Genomic DNA, 14,181 nt, shown 5'->3' with positions numbered 1-14,181 from the left:
AGAGTGCAACCACGGCGCGTATCATGAAACGTTCGAGGTCCATTGTCAGATGGTTCTTCAGGTTCGTGAGGTACTTCTTCGCCCCGTAGGTGTACATATCCCGGTCACCCTTGTAGCGAGTACCCTCGAAGCTGTAAAAGGGGTGTTTTTCGTGGAGGGCATGCACTAGCACATTTTCCCTCCGCGTGTTCCCTGCGCCAACCATCAGGTGTCGAATAAAGGTTGCCGAAAACTCCCTCTGGAATCTCGACTGTTTCCATGTGCGTCACATCGCGATACATCTCCCTCGCCAAATGCATCAGTCCTGACGACGCCCTGGCAATACGCTTGGAGTACGACTAGGCACGTTTTTTGATGGCGCCTCGCAACTTTTCCCTGTACGAATCCTTGATATGTCCAAGAAGACCGGCTTTCACTACCATTTCGTCGTACAGGTGTCTTTCTTGCCGCCTTCGACGTAGGGCCTCCCCTCTTCGGTCCTTCTTATCTTCCTTTTTTTCCGGACTCGGCACTGTTTTTTGTTTTTTTTCTCTGGCAGCCGGCGACCCTGGGCCTCCAGGATCGTCGACTTGCTTTTTCATAACTTTCCTTTTTTAGACTTTTTTTGAAAAAGAACGTTCTTTGAACGCTTCTGTTATATACTGCGAAAAAACGCTTGAATACACTTGTTTGAGGTTTGAAACACAATTGAAATCAAAACTATACTTGGATATGAAGCTCACGAAAATCTGACTTTTACAGCTGAACGACACGCAACTGATCAAGATCGCGTTTCCCTTCAACGGCGGCGGCGTGCGCGTCGTGCCAGTTGACTACTGCCAGCTCTGCCAGGTGCACTCACTGACCGCGATGCGTGCACCGCGCGAGACGCTACACGGATCGATGAAGGACACGTGTCCGACGTCGCATTAGCACATGCGTGTTCTCACCGACGCACTGCATCGGAAATCAGGTGTCCTAGATCGGAAACTCACGTAGAGTGATCTCCTGCGCTCGGCTCTGTCGCTGGTGCCGAAACTACTGCCCATCGCCGTACTACCCTAGCATACAAGGGGATGCTGGGGCCTGGCACAAAACTCAGCGATGACTCCAGCACACGCGTAGCCATCGTAGCATCTTGCGCTTTTGTGGGTAAGGCATGCATCAACCTAGTCATTAGGAGTTTCGATAGTTGTATTTATCGTACACAAAGTAGGTGTAGTCGTGTACCCGAGTACGAATAATATACGTTTATTCCCGATTCTTGTTATGCATGCCGCACGGACGCTGGAATGAGGAACAGATTTGAATTCTGCTTTTATCCGGCGTCATCGGCGGGCACTGATGACAGTTCAGTATATTGCCATGCTGCCGTCGTTGTCTAACTTATGGTGTCTGCTTCGTTCGACGGATCCGGTGATCTTGGTAGAGGCATCGCGCATGCTGCGTCTAAATGTACCTTGACGGCTGACCCTTGCATTTCGCCTGGCAGGATCGGGGCGCATGACAAAATCACATACTGCCAGCTGGTGTACCCTGTCGGATCACTGGCACGACCCTCGCCGTTATGGAGTTGTGCAAGCGCCGAACCTTGAGCTTAACCGTACCCTGCCATTCATACGCTCCCGAACGTTCGATGACTGCCTGCTGTTTTTTCACTCCCAGTAATATTGCTGCGGAACGTACGGGCTATCGCTAGAGCATACATGCCAGTGAAACAAACAGGTCGCGCAACTACGTAGGGTAAGTTAATACCTAAGTACAGACGACTCCCAGCCTTTTTCGACCGATCCTGCGATCGGCTTCAGTTTCTCCTTTTACGATTCGACCTCGAGAGACTGCTCCACAAACTTGTCTCGTATCAGCTCCGCGGGTCTCGTCCTAGGCACCGCACATTTCCTGATATAAATAGCTGCATTAAATTCTCGGTTCTCGAACTCAAGGGGTTATTGCCACTGCTTAGACTCACCAAAGCGAGTATTCCTTGAAGTCGCGCCCTCTATGCCATTTGGTGCTCTGTCGCCTCTCCGTGCTTGTCTATCATCGAAGAACTCCGTTGCCTGCTCTTCGTCTCGATCTTCTGAAGACTGCACACGAGCTCATGCCTTGGTTTTTTTATTTCTCGAGAATGAATGCACTTGTTTATGTCTTAAGGTGAGGACCTGCTTGGATGGTGAAAGACTTGTGGAAGAAAGACAAAAATATGTCTCTGTGTGTGGCATAGTTTGCTGAGCGCTCCAGCAATGCGCCCAGCGGAGCGATCCTTTCGTTTCACGATATGAAACTTTCATTCGTTGGGGTTGAACCGCGGAGTTTACGGAAGAATGAAAAGCAGCTCTTGCCCGATATAATCTGCAAATGCTCAAACGGAAGAGGAATGGTGAAATACCACGTTGTCCCATAGAAGGGTATTATTAGACGTCAAGGGAAAAGTCTGCTATGATCCGACAAAGTGGTTGGTGCCGTTGTACTAGCCTTCTCTTCGAGCTCCATCGTATATTAAAATGGCTCCTTCTCCGCGAATACCCAAATACATTCCAACCGTTTCATCTGAAGAAACTCTCATCGTCTGGAAAAAGAAATCGACGTTGCTGTGCTTCATATCGATGGCAACTCTCGAGGAACTTTGTTGTAGTTGCGATTTCGGTCAAAGCTGTTCGTGCGTGAACTAGGACTCCTTTTTTGAGACTGTATCCCAGTCTTTCAGAGCACACGAACACGCACTTGAGAAACAGAGACTACCGTCGCGGCTACTATCGACACGTTTGCATTCTGCAAGGTGATCGACGACTCGTTTTCTGCCATTGACCGCACCCAGTCTTTGAGCGTATCGATTTTTGGCGCGGAGCGCATATCCTCTTTCTGTGCTCGTCATTCATCTGAGTACTGGGTTATGACTCAACCGAATGAGGAATGCGGTCTTTCTTGAACTGTTCATTAAAAAAATATACCCTACACGCAATTCGTCTACGCTCTATACTGTACATTGCTTCATGATTTCGATCCCCTGCTCTAAAGCGCAGCAGGAGTGTCACAGACTTGAGTGGAAAGACGAGAGCACACCGATCTTAACGCCATGTGGGCATAGCGCGCAACGCAATGGCGGGCGTGTCGCCAGCAACGCGGCAGCACTGGCAACGCAGTTGTCTACTGACACTACCATGGCAAGCTTTCGTTCCAGGCTCGCAGCTTTCTGTTTGGGTGCAACGGTTACTGGTGGACTTGGGTTTCTGCGCCTGCACTATGATATTTTGAAGGCAAACGCGCTCGTCCGCGAGACTTTTAGTGGTATGGAGGAGGAGATTCACAACGTGGACCAGCGCGCTCTGCGAGTGGAGACGGAACTGGAGCGCTTGCGGGCGCAGCTTGAGCAGGTAAAATCGCAAACCTCATCATCGCGTGCAGATGCCAAAGTGTAGATCACAAACAAGCTGTCGGATTGCACAGCTATCAGGCGTCGTTCATGAGTGTCAAGGCACCAGCGCTGGTGCGAAAGGCGGCGCGGCAGTTTTCCTGTCCATATTATACAAAGTTTTCGCCTAGGGGACCCGACTGGTCTGCGACTCCAGTCAATACTGGGTTCTTGTTTCGCGAATGGTTGGCAAAGACGTTCGGATACCGGCCTTGGCGGAGCATATGGCGAGAATGGCACGGTCCTTATACTGCTCCCGGTTCCATTCGGATCTGCATAGGACGGAAGCGTATCCCAAGACTCAGTATGCTACACATGCACGCGATCGCCAGCAACGCGGGCTGGTTTGCACGTCGGTCACGAAACAATGCTGTTTCCTCGGAGTGCTTTGTGTCCACTGCGAGGTCAGGGCGGGGCGCATGGCGGGAGCGATCAAGCTTGACTCCTTCACTTGATCGGTTTGGAGCTTGTTTGGCTTTCGACGACCGGCGCATACCGTCTGCATCCGATTTTGTGTATTTCGTCATCCTTCATTGCATGCACAGGGCCATCTGATGATGGTGCGGAAAGCAACTTGATCAGAGGGTGAGTTTCTGCATAGAATGCGCGGCCTAGGTAGACTCGTCTCGACGAGCTTCCACGTGTGCATGAGTAGCAAACTGCGCCACTGAAACGCTTCAAGCTTTTTTGTGGTGGATCTTTCTCGAAACATTCGCATCCGAATACGAGTCTTTTTTGCATGCTTACTGGCATGGGCAGGCCATCTAGAAAACATGCGGGCAGCATGTAAAAATACTGTGCGGAGCGTAATCGTATCGGGTTGTTCACGCCTGACCGGGTCGATAACGGAAACCGCTTATCCGTAAAGACTCTCACCTATGCGGGACATTGAGTGCGTTGACCTGCATAAAACCCATCATTTCTTGGACGCACTAGAGCGTGTGCGCCATTCACAGAGGCCGAAAGCACACGGAAAGCGTTCACCATTGATCAACACGGCCGCGTCGTGTCTCGCAAGTGCTATTCCGGAAATGCAGCCGCCGATGCATGGATCCGTTCGGGATGCCACTGTTATATTCCGAGCAGTGTATTCTGGAGCACCTATACCTGCATATCCTATTTGTTTTTGTTTGCTATTTCTTGCAAACATTCAGTAAAAGTGACGTATCCTATAGACTGGAAAAGTTTCGCCGAAAGACGCACGCTGTCACAGCTAGCTTCCGAAAATCGGCGCTGCTTTTCCATGTCGGTCATTCTTGATTAGGCAGGTAGGTGAGCAATCCTTCTCAGCATCCTTAATCTGAACGTCGTGCACCCGAGGCAGAACTTCTTAGTTCCTATCTTCAGGACGGTGACTTCGTCAAAGCATTCCACGAAAAGCGTTCTCTAGAAAATACTGTCAATTAAGATACATAATTAAAGATTCCATACCGTCGATATGCATAATGATGAAGAGACATGAACGGACGAAAAAAGATAGTTCGCTGCTGTGAGAGACCGTTGCGGGTGGAAGAACACACGAACGTCTTCGTGCTGCAACGCCAACACTTCTTGCGGGATCGGCGCGCATTCTTCTCACTCGATGAGATCTTTTTCGGGATATTTGATTGAACTCTACATGGGTACTCAAAAAGGGTCAAAATTCTGCTCGTTAAAAAGAAGCAAGCGAGAATGACGACAACTTCAGTCATAATGTCGATACTGTCGTGTGCCCGCCTACAACTCCCCAAAGAAGTGGATCATGCGGCATCTCATCCTTCGTTGAAGCACGCATCGAGGCTACCCCATCGCATATTCCTGTCTCTTGCTCTTAGAGAACGTCCCTTTTCATCACTAAAAAGCGATCAAGGAGTGCGCGGCTGAGACTGGCGTTAAGCTGCTCTTCGTCTTAGCTGTTTCTCCCCAGATAAATCGAGAGAAAGCCGTTCTCCCTGTTGTCAAACGCAATTCTCACGCTCGCGGATCAACCGAGAATTGTATTAATCTCCATACTTCAGCCCCTACACGAATTTTTCTGTATCTTTACCTATTCTGAACTACTCCGCTACATCTTTTCTCGTGCATGAGGAAAGCGGCACGCCGCGTTCCGATCTGTGGACGTACTCGCGACGGTTACGATGACGAGAGCGTATTTAAACCATTGTAGATATACCTATGCAATAGGCGAGATTCAGTGCGAGGGATCACCCGTTGTGCAAAAATACCACGGAATAATACGGATATGTAGTAAAGCGCATGCACCCATGTTACCCGGCCAGGAAGAGAACGAGTCAAAGCAAGCGCCGTACGAAGATAACAGTGATTCTTCCACAAAATGACCAGGAGATATAGAAAAAGTGTCGGAGCTGAAGTACCATTCTGAAATCGTCGTACATCCCGTTCCTCTGAAACAATTCAACAAGGAATACGTTCCGAAAATCGAGCAATTTATGAAGCACACCCCGTTGGCGTTGTACGTTCCCCATCGCGTACCATAACTCGTTCGACTGATCGATGTGATTCTACGATTCAGAGAATACACGAGCGTCTTGATGGATGATTGGGCGATTTCTTGGGCGTGTACATGAGACCACGCTCTGGCCACCAACAGTAACGATTGCACAAAGTCAAGAACAGTGCGTTCGTCATCTTGTTCAACGAGGTGGAACAGGAAACGACCGACATGTCGCGTCGTTCGGTGAAGGGAGCTCTCGACGCTGGACCTGCGGTAGCGCGCAAGGCCTGCATGCCTGCTCGTTCCGCGAAAGCATACATTGACTGCAATGATCGATGCTCTATGATCCCCACAGATTTGTTCGGCATGTCATGCACGCACCATGAGCGCGGGTGCACGCTGAAACTGGTAGAGTATAAGCTTCTAAAACAGAGCCAGTTGCACGAGATAATGCGTGGTATGATACCCGAACGTCAGGTGGCGAGGCTATCGAAAATGAGCGGCTGGCTATGGTATAATTCTACCAGAAACAATACACGAAAGCACTATCTGCACCGAAACTTCATCTCGATGAACATTCGAAAATGTTCCGTGATTCCATAGCGCACAACGGATCCGTATCGAGCAAGTTTTCAAGGGTGTGATTTCGACAGATTTCGTCATCAGTGTGGGTATTTTGCTAGAACGCTAACAACTTCCAACGAGCACTTCAACGGCTTGAAGAGAGGGCGTTGGATTCGCTCCAGGTGCAAGGTACTGGAACGGTACCGCATGACTGAACGCACCACGAACGCTGGAGCGTCATATACATAGACTCGGGACGCTTTGGCTATTCAAATGATTAACGTCAATCGTGCTGCATTATGCGACATTCTCATGTATCATCGCATGAACGAATGCGCACTGCAGACCGGGAACACTCGGGTGTTTCGGCGCACAGAACCGCTGACATAAAGCAGTGATCCCCGCAGACGCCATGGTTATCAGCACCCGAGAGCGTGCCCATCGTTCCGCACCACCACGCATATTCCCCCGGCAGTTTCCCATTTGCCGCGCTCGGACCTGATAGCCAGTGCAGGCCGGAGCGCGCCCAAGACCCCCGCAACGCGTACATGTCAAGCCGCACACAAGCATGCACGCGCAAAAAATATACTGCCCAACGCCCAGATCATTCGCCTTTCAAGTCTCTGTACCTCTCGTTGCCGTGCCTTTACCACGATAGGATGCGCTATCCGTCGCCATTCGTGCCAGTCTCAGCCTATTCTGGGGTGCTATGACGCATCGCGCAGACGCATGTCGTAGAATCCAGGATACACGCAGGCCGCTGCGATGCGTGCCGAGGACAGCAGGCGTGCAATGCGTGCCGCTGCGATGCGTGCGCGGCTCGTGTTTCAGCGCTGTGCGCAGGCGCTTTAGCCTTCCGGAGTCTGCGGAGGAGGCCGTGCTACTTGGGGCCTCGTCAAGTGTGACGCGTTTACATTGTTTTCGCTGGTAACTCTTGTGCCTGCGAGGTTGTTGTACAATGACGATTCCAGGGGCACCGACGGAGACCGAAGTTGGTGCTGTCTGGAGAGTCGTAACCAAGAACGCGGCTAACAGCTCCGCTGACTTTGTTTCCGTTTCGCCCTGTCTCTTCTACGACGAGCCGTGTACTATCCAGCACTGGCAACTGCGGGACTTGCTTCACGTGCCTTCGTATCCATTCGGTACGGGACGGTTTGTGTACTTTGTGTCAGAGGGGTCGCTTCGGCGGCTGGACTTGAAGTACTGGCACACGCTAGCTCAAGAAGGAGACACAGCTAGTGTCCGAGCGGCGGCGCTCCCGGCTGGCGCACGTGTAGCTAGCCGGGTTCGCGATGCCCTCGAAAGCCTTGCTCGTGAGCGCTACCTTTTTCTTTTGCGGAGAGAACTGCGAGAGCGTCAGAGACGTGCAGATGCTGGTGAGACAGCGCGAGCCAACCTGCCAGAGTTTCATGACGCATCTCACCTCTGGGACGATGCTGACGACAACGACGTGAGCTCCGCATACCTGCCCGTGCCCACGCGTACTGCCACCGCGGGAAGGATTCCAAGTGATCGACGTGACCGCAGTCCGCGACGCTCCACCGCAGGCGCGAACAGCGAGCCAGACGCGAGTGTTCTGCCGCTGTTCATGCCACTCACTGGCGCCGAAGCCGCCACGATGCTCGCGGGTTCGCAGATCGATGAGCTTTTACGTTTGGAGTTGGAGCAGAGTGCGCGCATGCTTACGCAATTGATCCGCGAAGCACCTAGCGCAGACACTCGTATTCGGCTCGTTCGGGTTGGCGGCACTGGCCCTGTATCTGTCCAGGATAGAGAATCAGGAGTGAATAACTATCGTACGGTGCCCGCAAGGTCGCGATCAAGGCGCTCGGCAGATCCACGGCAGGCGATGGACCCGCGACCTCGATTGGAGCCTTCTGGGCGCACGACCGCCTTGCTGAATCAAGATTCTTGGCAGCGTTCGAGTAGACAACTCGAAACAAGCACGCATCCATCTGCATTGAGGCGTCCTCCATCGGCAAGTATGCCAACGGAGCGAGAGATGTCGCCTGCTCCCACAGACAAGCGCTACCGCTCGCAAAGACTTCAAAAATATTCGTTCTGGCCAACAAGCCTATGCGTCATGGAACCGTACGTTGCTGTGGGCGGACAAGGTGGTCAGCTGGTAGTTGGGCACCTGAATCACATTGCAAGCGAGGGCATCCAAGCTGATCATGATGGCTCACCAGACGCATACCCGCAAGAGGGGGAAAATCTAACCGACGACGACGACGACGACTCATATCTCAACCGCCGAGTGGAGCGGACACCCGCTCACATAACTCGAGAGCTAGAGGGTTCATATCGTTGGGGATACCAACAGTACGACTTGGCTGTTGAACAGAGCGGGTTTTGGGGCCCGCATCTGGGTCGGACGGCAGAAGTTACGGATTCAGTACACTGCACAACGTTGCTCTGTGGCGAGCTGCGAGCCGGTGTGGTGAACAATGCGCTTACCATGGCGCCGACACCGGCAGACGCGGCACGAACGCAGTCTTGGTATCTGGAGGCAACATCATGGGACGCACCGACCACAGCGTGGTCAGGCGCTCTTCCGCGATACCTGCTGGTATCAACGAACGATGAATCAGTGAAAATCTTTGATCTGGAACGCGTGCGGGAAGGTCACGTCGCGTCCACCACAAACGATGCACATTCAGCTTCATCTGGATTACCGTCATCAACGCTTGCATCACAGCGCCGCGCACGAACCTTAGAACCCGACCAGGTTATTCGCTGTTCCACAAATATCAACTACACAGCTGTCTCACCGGACGCGAAGCGACTGCTCGCTGTGGGCGATAGCGCTGAGGTTTTCCTCTTCGACTCCTTATCGCCAAGCACGGGGGGTGGGTTTCGTCTTCATACCACCCTGCGCGAGGCCCTGGATGCCGGCATCTCTGCTGCCTGGCATCCATCGGGTCGGCAGTTTGCAGTCGCAAGCCAGGACGGCACGTGCTGTGTATGGGATACACGTTTTCTCAACAAGCCGCTGGTCCGCTACTATACCCAGTCGCTGTTCCCGATCCGTAGTGCATGCCGCTCAGTGAAGTTCTCCCCCGCAGAGGCCGACGTTGATCTTTTGGTTTTTGCTGAGCATCAAAAATACGTACACATTGCCTGTGCCAGAACCTATGGCGACCAAGTACAGACCATCAACCTCTCAAGCGCGGGTCGTTCCGACGAAGCGAGCAGAAGAGGCTCACCGTGGCAAGAGCAGGAGGAACATATCGCTGGTCTGGGATTCGCGCGACACGGGTCCTCACTGATGGTCGGCACCGAATCGGGTATCCGTGAATATCACGTCCATCATCGACAGCGGCATCAACTTGGCGACTTTATCTGGTAAGCGGGACGCTCTGGTTGCCGAGGGGTACGGCATCGCGCGCGCCCTCTCCCTCTCTGGAAGTCGCGTGGATTCGAGGCGCCAGCGCTCGCACTGAGCTACCGCCGTCGCTGGCGGTGCGTTACCCGCACCATGAAGGGATGTAAAGCGAAATGCTGGAGTGCGCTCCAGGTGTATCGTTCAGTTCATAGCTGACTCGTTCGCTTTGTTTTCAGGATCACGACGCCTCGCTGGCATTGGGTGCTGTGGTGACCTGCAGATCGTGCAACTGTGCGGTGATTGCGTCGGCTTCGGCTTCGGCTTCGGCCGAGTCTGATCCCTCCACGATGCGGAGTTGCTGGAAGATATCGGAGGTGGCATCTTCGTCCTCGGATTCATTGTTTTCGTCCAGATCCACAAAACTGGATGCAAGAGGTGTACCAGCAACCAGTCGCTCTATGTGCTCTAGCGCGATGCATCCCAGACGATTCCCGTTCAGATTCAAGACGCACATACTTGCAATCCGAACACAGCGCTGGACGAGCATGAAAGCAGCGCGGCCGCCAATATCGTTCAGATATAGTGAGAGTTCAACGAGTCGAAAACGCTGCGGATCCCTGGCCAATGCATTGGCGATCGCAAGTGCCCCCCCGTCACCCAGTTCGTTCTCGTCGAGGCGCAGATGTGTTAGCGTCGGGGCGCAATGTTCAAGGAATTTGCCTAACAGTGAACCAGTTGCGGCGCCGATGAGCTCGTTTCCTGACAAGTCCAGTACGCGAAGGCGCGGTTGCTCCGTCTGTCGCATGAGTGCCTCTAAAATACAGCGTGCACCCGCATCGGTGAGCAGGCAATCTCGCAGGTACAATTCCTCGAGGTGCGTCTGTTGTTCGAGGAGCTGGGCAAGCGCTTTCGCGCCGTCCTTGCCGATAACATTATCGGTCATATCGAGGCGTCTAAGCGTTGGCGCTACGCGGGTCAGAGCTTCAGCCACGGCAATGCTCCCGCCTCGAGAGACCCGCAGCGAGGCGAAACGGAAATCCTCCAACAGTGGTGCTCGCTCGATAAGCGGCACCAAAGCGAGGGCACCCTCGTCTTTCAATAGATTGTTGAAGAGATGTAGTTTTTTGAGGTATACACGTTTTTCGGATCCCGTCAACGCGTCCACAATGAGCTTGATCGCGTCTGCAGCGAGGCCGTTGTTACAGAGGATCAGGCTTTCGAGCCGTTCCGAGCGCTGGAACAGCGCTGCGCACGCTCGAACACCTTTAGCGCCCAGTGCATTGTCACTGAGGTCCAGCTCTACCACTTGATGAGCAGCGAACGCTGCTGCGAGCAACTCCAGCACCTGCAGGGCCTCGATTTCGGACTGGCCAGCAATCACATCCGCCAGTTGTAGGTACCGCACCGAACCAGGTCGTAACAGCGCAATATGCTCCGCAGCAACGCCCGCCGCCTCTACATCGAATGACTTGCCCGAAAGCGACACTCGTTCAAAGCTCGGATCAGCTTCTGTTCCCGAGGTTGTTGCGATGCTTGCATCTCGAAGCGGTGTGAAGAGAGCCCGTGCCCGTTCAGCGTCGATTTTCTCGCGTTCCCCTTGTAGACAGAACGAGGGGCGCTGCGGATCGAAACCAACGTGTCCAGGTCTCGCCTCTTCTGCCACGCCATCCGGGTCTCTATTTGCAGTGGATCCAACGAGCGACTGCATTCTAGAGCGCTCCTAGCGCCTCCACACAGTGGGTTTTACGTCGAGACGCACGCGTTCGCCCTTGAAACGCGCTGTCGGATAGCGCTTGCAAAGCGTTCGCAAGTGCGACAAGCGTTTCGTGCAGCGTATGCAAAATGGATCATATAGATTCCTAAATATGCTACTTTATACAATATTTACTCTTGCCGGGCCTCTCCGCCCGTCCTTCAGGTCGGTGCAGCGCCTTGTGCTGCTGGTGCCTCGATCGTTCCGGGCGAAATGCGTCGGTCGAACGCGGTGCTACATATGCACGCTACATGTGTGCGATGCCTCTACCAAGATCACCGGATCCTTCGAACGAAGCAGACACCATAAGTTAGACAACGACGGCAGCATGGCAATATACTGAACTGTCATCAGTGCCCGCCGATGACGCCGGATAAAAGCAGAATTCAAATCTGTTCCTCATTCCAGCGTCCGTGCGGCATGCATAACAAGAATCGGGAATAAACGTATATTATTCGTACTCGGGTACACGACTACACCTAGTTTGTGTACGATAAATACAACTATCGAAACTCCTAATGACTAGGTTGATGCATGCCTTACCCACAAAAGCGCAAGATGCTACGATGGCTACGCGTGTGCTGGAGTCATCGCTGAGTTTTGTGCCAGGCCCCAGCATCCCCTTGTATGCTAGGGTAGTACGGCGATGGGCAGTAGTTTCGGCACCAGCGACAGAGCCTAGCGCAGGGGATCACTCTACGTGAGTTTCCGATCTAGGACACCTGATTTCCGCTGCAGTGCGTCGGTGAGAACACGCATGTGCTAATGCGACGTCGGACACGTGTCCTTCATCGATCCGTGTAGCGTCTCGCGCGGTGCACGCATCGCGGTCAGTGAGTGCATCTGGCAGAGCTGGCAGTAGTCAACTGGCACGACGCGCATGCCGCCGCCGTTGAAGGGAAACGCGATCTTGATCAGTTGCGTGTCGTTCAGCTGTAAAAGTCAGATTTTCGTGAGCTTCATATCCAAGTATAGTTTTGATTTCAATTGTGTTTCAAACCTCAAACAAGTGTATTCAAGCGTTTTTTCGCAGTATATAACAGAAGCGTTCAAAGAACGTTCTTTTTCAAAAAAATCTAAAAAAGGAAAGTTATGAAAAAGCAAGTCGACGATCCTGGAGGCCCAGGGTCGCCGGCTGCCAGAGAAAAAAAACAAAAAACAGTGCCGAGTCCGGAAAAAAAGGAAGATAAGAAGGACCGAAGAGGGGAGGCCCTACGTCGAAGGCGGCAAGAAAGACACCTGTACGACGAAATGGTAGTGAAAGCCGGTCTTCTTGGACATATCAAGGATTCGTACAGGGAAAAGTTGCGAGGCGCCATCAAAAAACGTGCCTAGTCGTACTCCAAGCGTATTGCCAGGGCGTCGTCAGGACTGATGCATTTGGCGAGGGAGATGTATCGCGATGTGACGCACATGGAAACAGTCGAGATTCCAGAGGGAGTTTTCGGCAACCTTTATTCGTCACCTGAGGGTTGGCGCAGGGAACACGCGGAGGGAAAATGTGCTAGTGCATACCCTCCACGAAAAACACCCCTTTTACAGCTTCGAGGGTACTCGCTACAAGGGTGACCGGGATATGTACACCTACGGGGCGAAGAAGTACCTCACGGACCTGAAGAACCATTTGACAATGGACCTCGAACGTTTCATGATACGCGCCGTGGTTGCACTCTACCCGCGCATCTCTCGCAATGGAAAATGGACGATTATCAATGGCATCATGAAAGATCGCAAGCGTGAAGATGAGGTCGAATTTGTCGACAAGAAGGCGTCAAAAGTGAGCACGAATGAAGCTTCTGCGATCCGTACGGTTATACAAGAGCATCGTGCGGTACTGGGGCTACCGAATCCAACAGACAAGGTATCAGAGTTGAGCAAAGATCAGGAAAGATACGATCGCCTCATTCTGTGCTATTTCGTGTTTCTGGACCGAGAGCTCGAAGCCAAGGCAGCGGTGATGCTGCGTGAAGAGACAAATGAAGAGTGGGAGAGACGGAAGGATTTCCTAATGGGGAAGCGCTTCAACGTGGTCCCATTGTCCAATATCAAGTCACATTTTGGGACTATCGACTCCGGAATCCTTCATGGCATCATGAAGGAGATCTGTTCGGAGTTCAACGTTAGCAGGGAGGACTTCGCCGGCGAGAACCGGGAGACGTACTGGAAGAATATCTTCAATTTTAAACGTTTGAGAGTGAGCAAGCAAAAATTGTTCACTTTGATGATTGAAACCGATGGAGTAGCCTTGTGTATACACTATCGGCGGTTGAAGAGAGCCCGGCCAGTCCCTCCCTCGGCTGCGCCCGTCACGAAGGATGAAGACAAGGAGAAGGCGGGTCCTGCGACGCAGGAGGTAGAGGATAACGACCTTGTCGTTGGCGCGGCGAAGCATGAGGAAAACAAAGAGGAGGATCCTGCGACGCAAGAGGTAGAGAATAACGACTTTGTCGTTGGCGCGGACCCCGGAAACACAAATATCATAACCATCGCAGTACCCCAGCGTGCGGAATACGGTACGCACAGTAAATTACGTCAGAACGACATGCGTCGTTTGAGGTTCTCGAGAGCGAGATACTACCGAGAATCCGGTATAATGAATGCAAGGAAGAAAATCGAGATAGAGAATGCTGGATTGAAGAAGCACCTGGAAGCTATGAGCAAGGTGACGAGCCGCGCAGCGGACTTTGAAGCTTTTCTGAAATGCATGGATGTTC

The 14,181-nt window shown here is 52.5% G+C and overlaps 3 protein-coding genes across 3 annotated transcripts, besides 2 other annotated features; 2 read left to right on the top strand and 1 right to left on the bottom strand.

Moving 5' to 3' along the window:
* Positions 1-1,501: part of a sequence feature (repetitive element) that runs on past the window's edge.
* A 1,639-nt stretch (positions 1,502-3,140) lies between these two features.
* On the top strand, positions 3,141-3,398 carry CYME_CMG037C (hypothetical protein; the record flags this gene model as incomplete). Its single annotated transcript, XM_005535795.1, has 1 exon — positions 3,141-3,398. The coding sequence occupies one exon, from the start codon at positions 3,141-3,143 to the stop codon at positions 3,396-3,398; it is 258 nt and encodes an 85-aa protein (XP_005535852.1).
* Positions 3,399-7,347: 3,949 nt separating this feature from the next.
* Positions 7,348-9,738, top strand: CYME_CMG036C (similar to WD-repeat protein; the record flags this gene model as incomplete). The annotated part of the gene is made up of 1 exon (XM_005535794.1): positions 7,348-9,738. One exon carries the CDS (start codon positions 7,348-7,350, stop codon positions 9,736-9,738), a length of 2,391 nt encoding a protein of 796 aa, XP_005535851.1.
* A 214-nt stretch (positions 9,739-9,952) lies between these two features.
* CYME_CMG035C (probable Ran GTPase activating protein) lies at positions 9,953-11,422 on the bottom strand (the record flags this gene model as incomplete). Its single annotated transcript, XM_005535793.1, has 1 exon — positions 9,953-11,422. The coding sequence occupies one exon, from the start codon at positions 11,420-11,422 to the stop codon at positions 9,953-9,955; it is 1,470 nt and encodes a 489-aa protein (XP_005535850.1).
* Positions 11,423-11,656: 234 nt separating this feature from the next.
* Positions 11,657-14,181: part of a sequence feature (repetitive element) that runs on past the window's edge.

Source organism: Cyanidioschyzon merolae, chromosome 7, assembly GCF_000091205.1.
Source record: "Cyanidioschyzon merolae strain 10D DNA, chromosome 7, complete genome".
In the NCBI taxonomy this organism is placed as follows: domain Eukaryota; phylum Rhodophyta; class Bangiophyceae; order Cyanidiales; family Cyanidiaceae; genus Cyanidioschyzon; species Cyanidioschyzon merolae.
The sequence above is the reverse complement of the archived record's forward strand: the minus strand, read 5'-3'. Positions and strand labels throughout refer to the sequence as shown.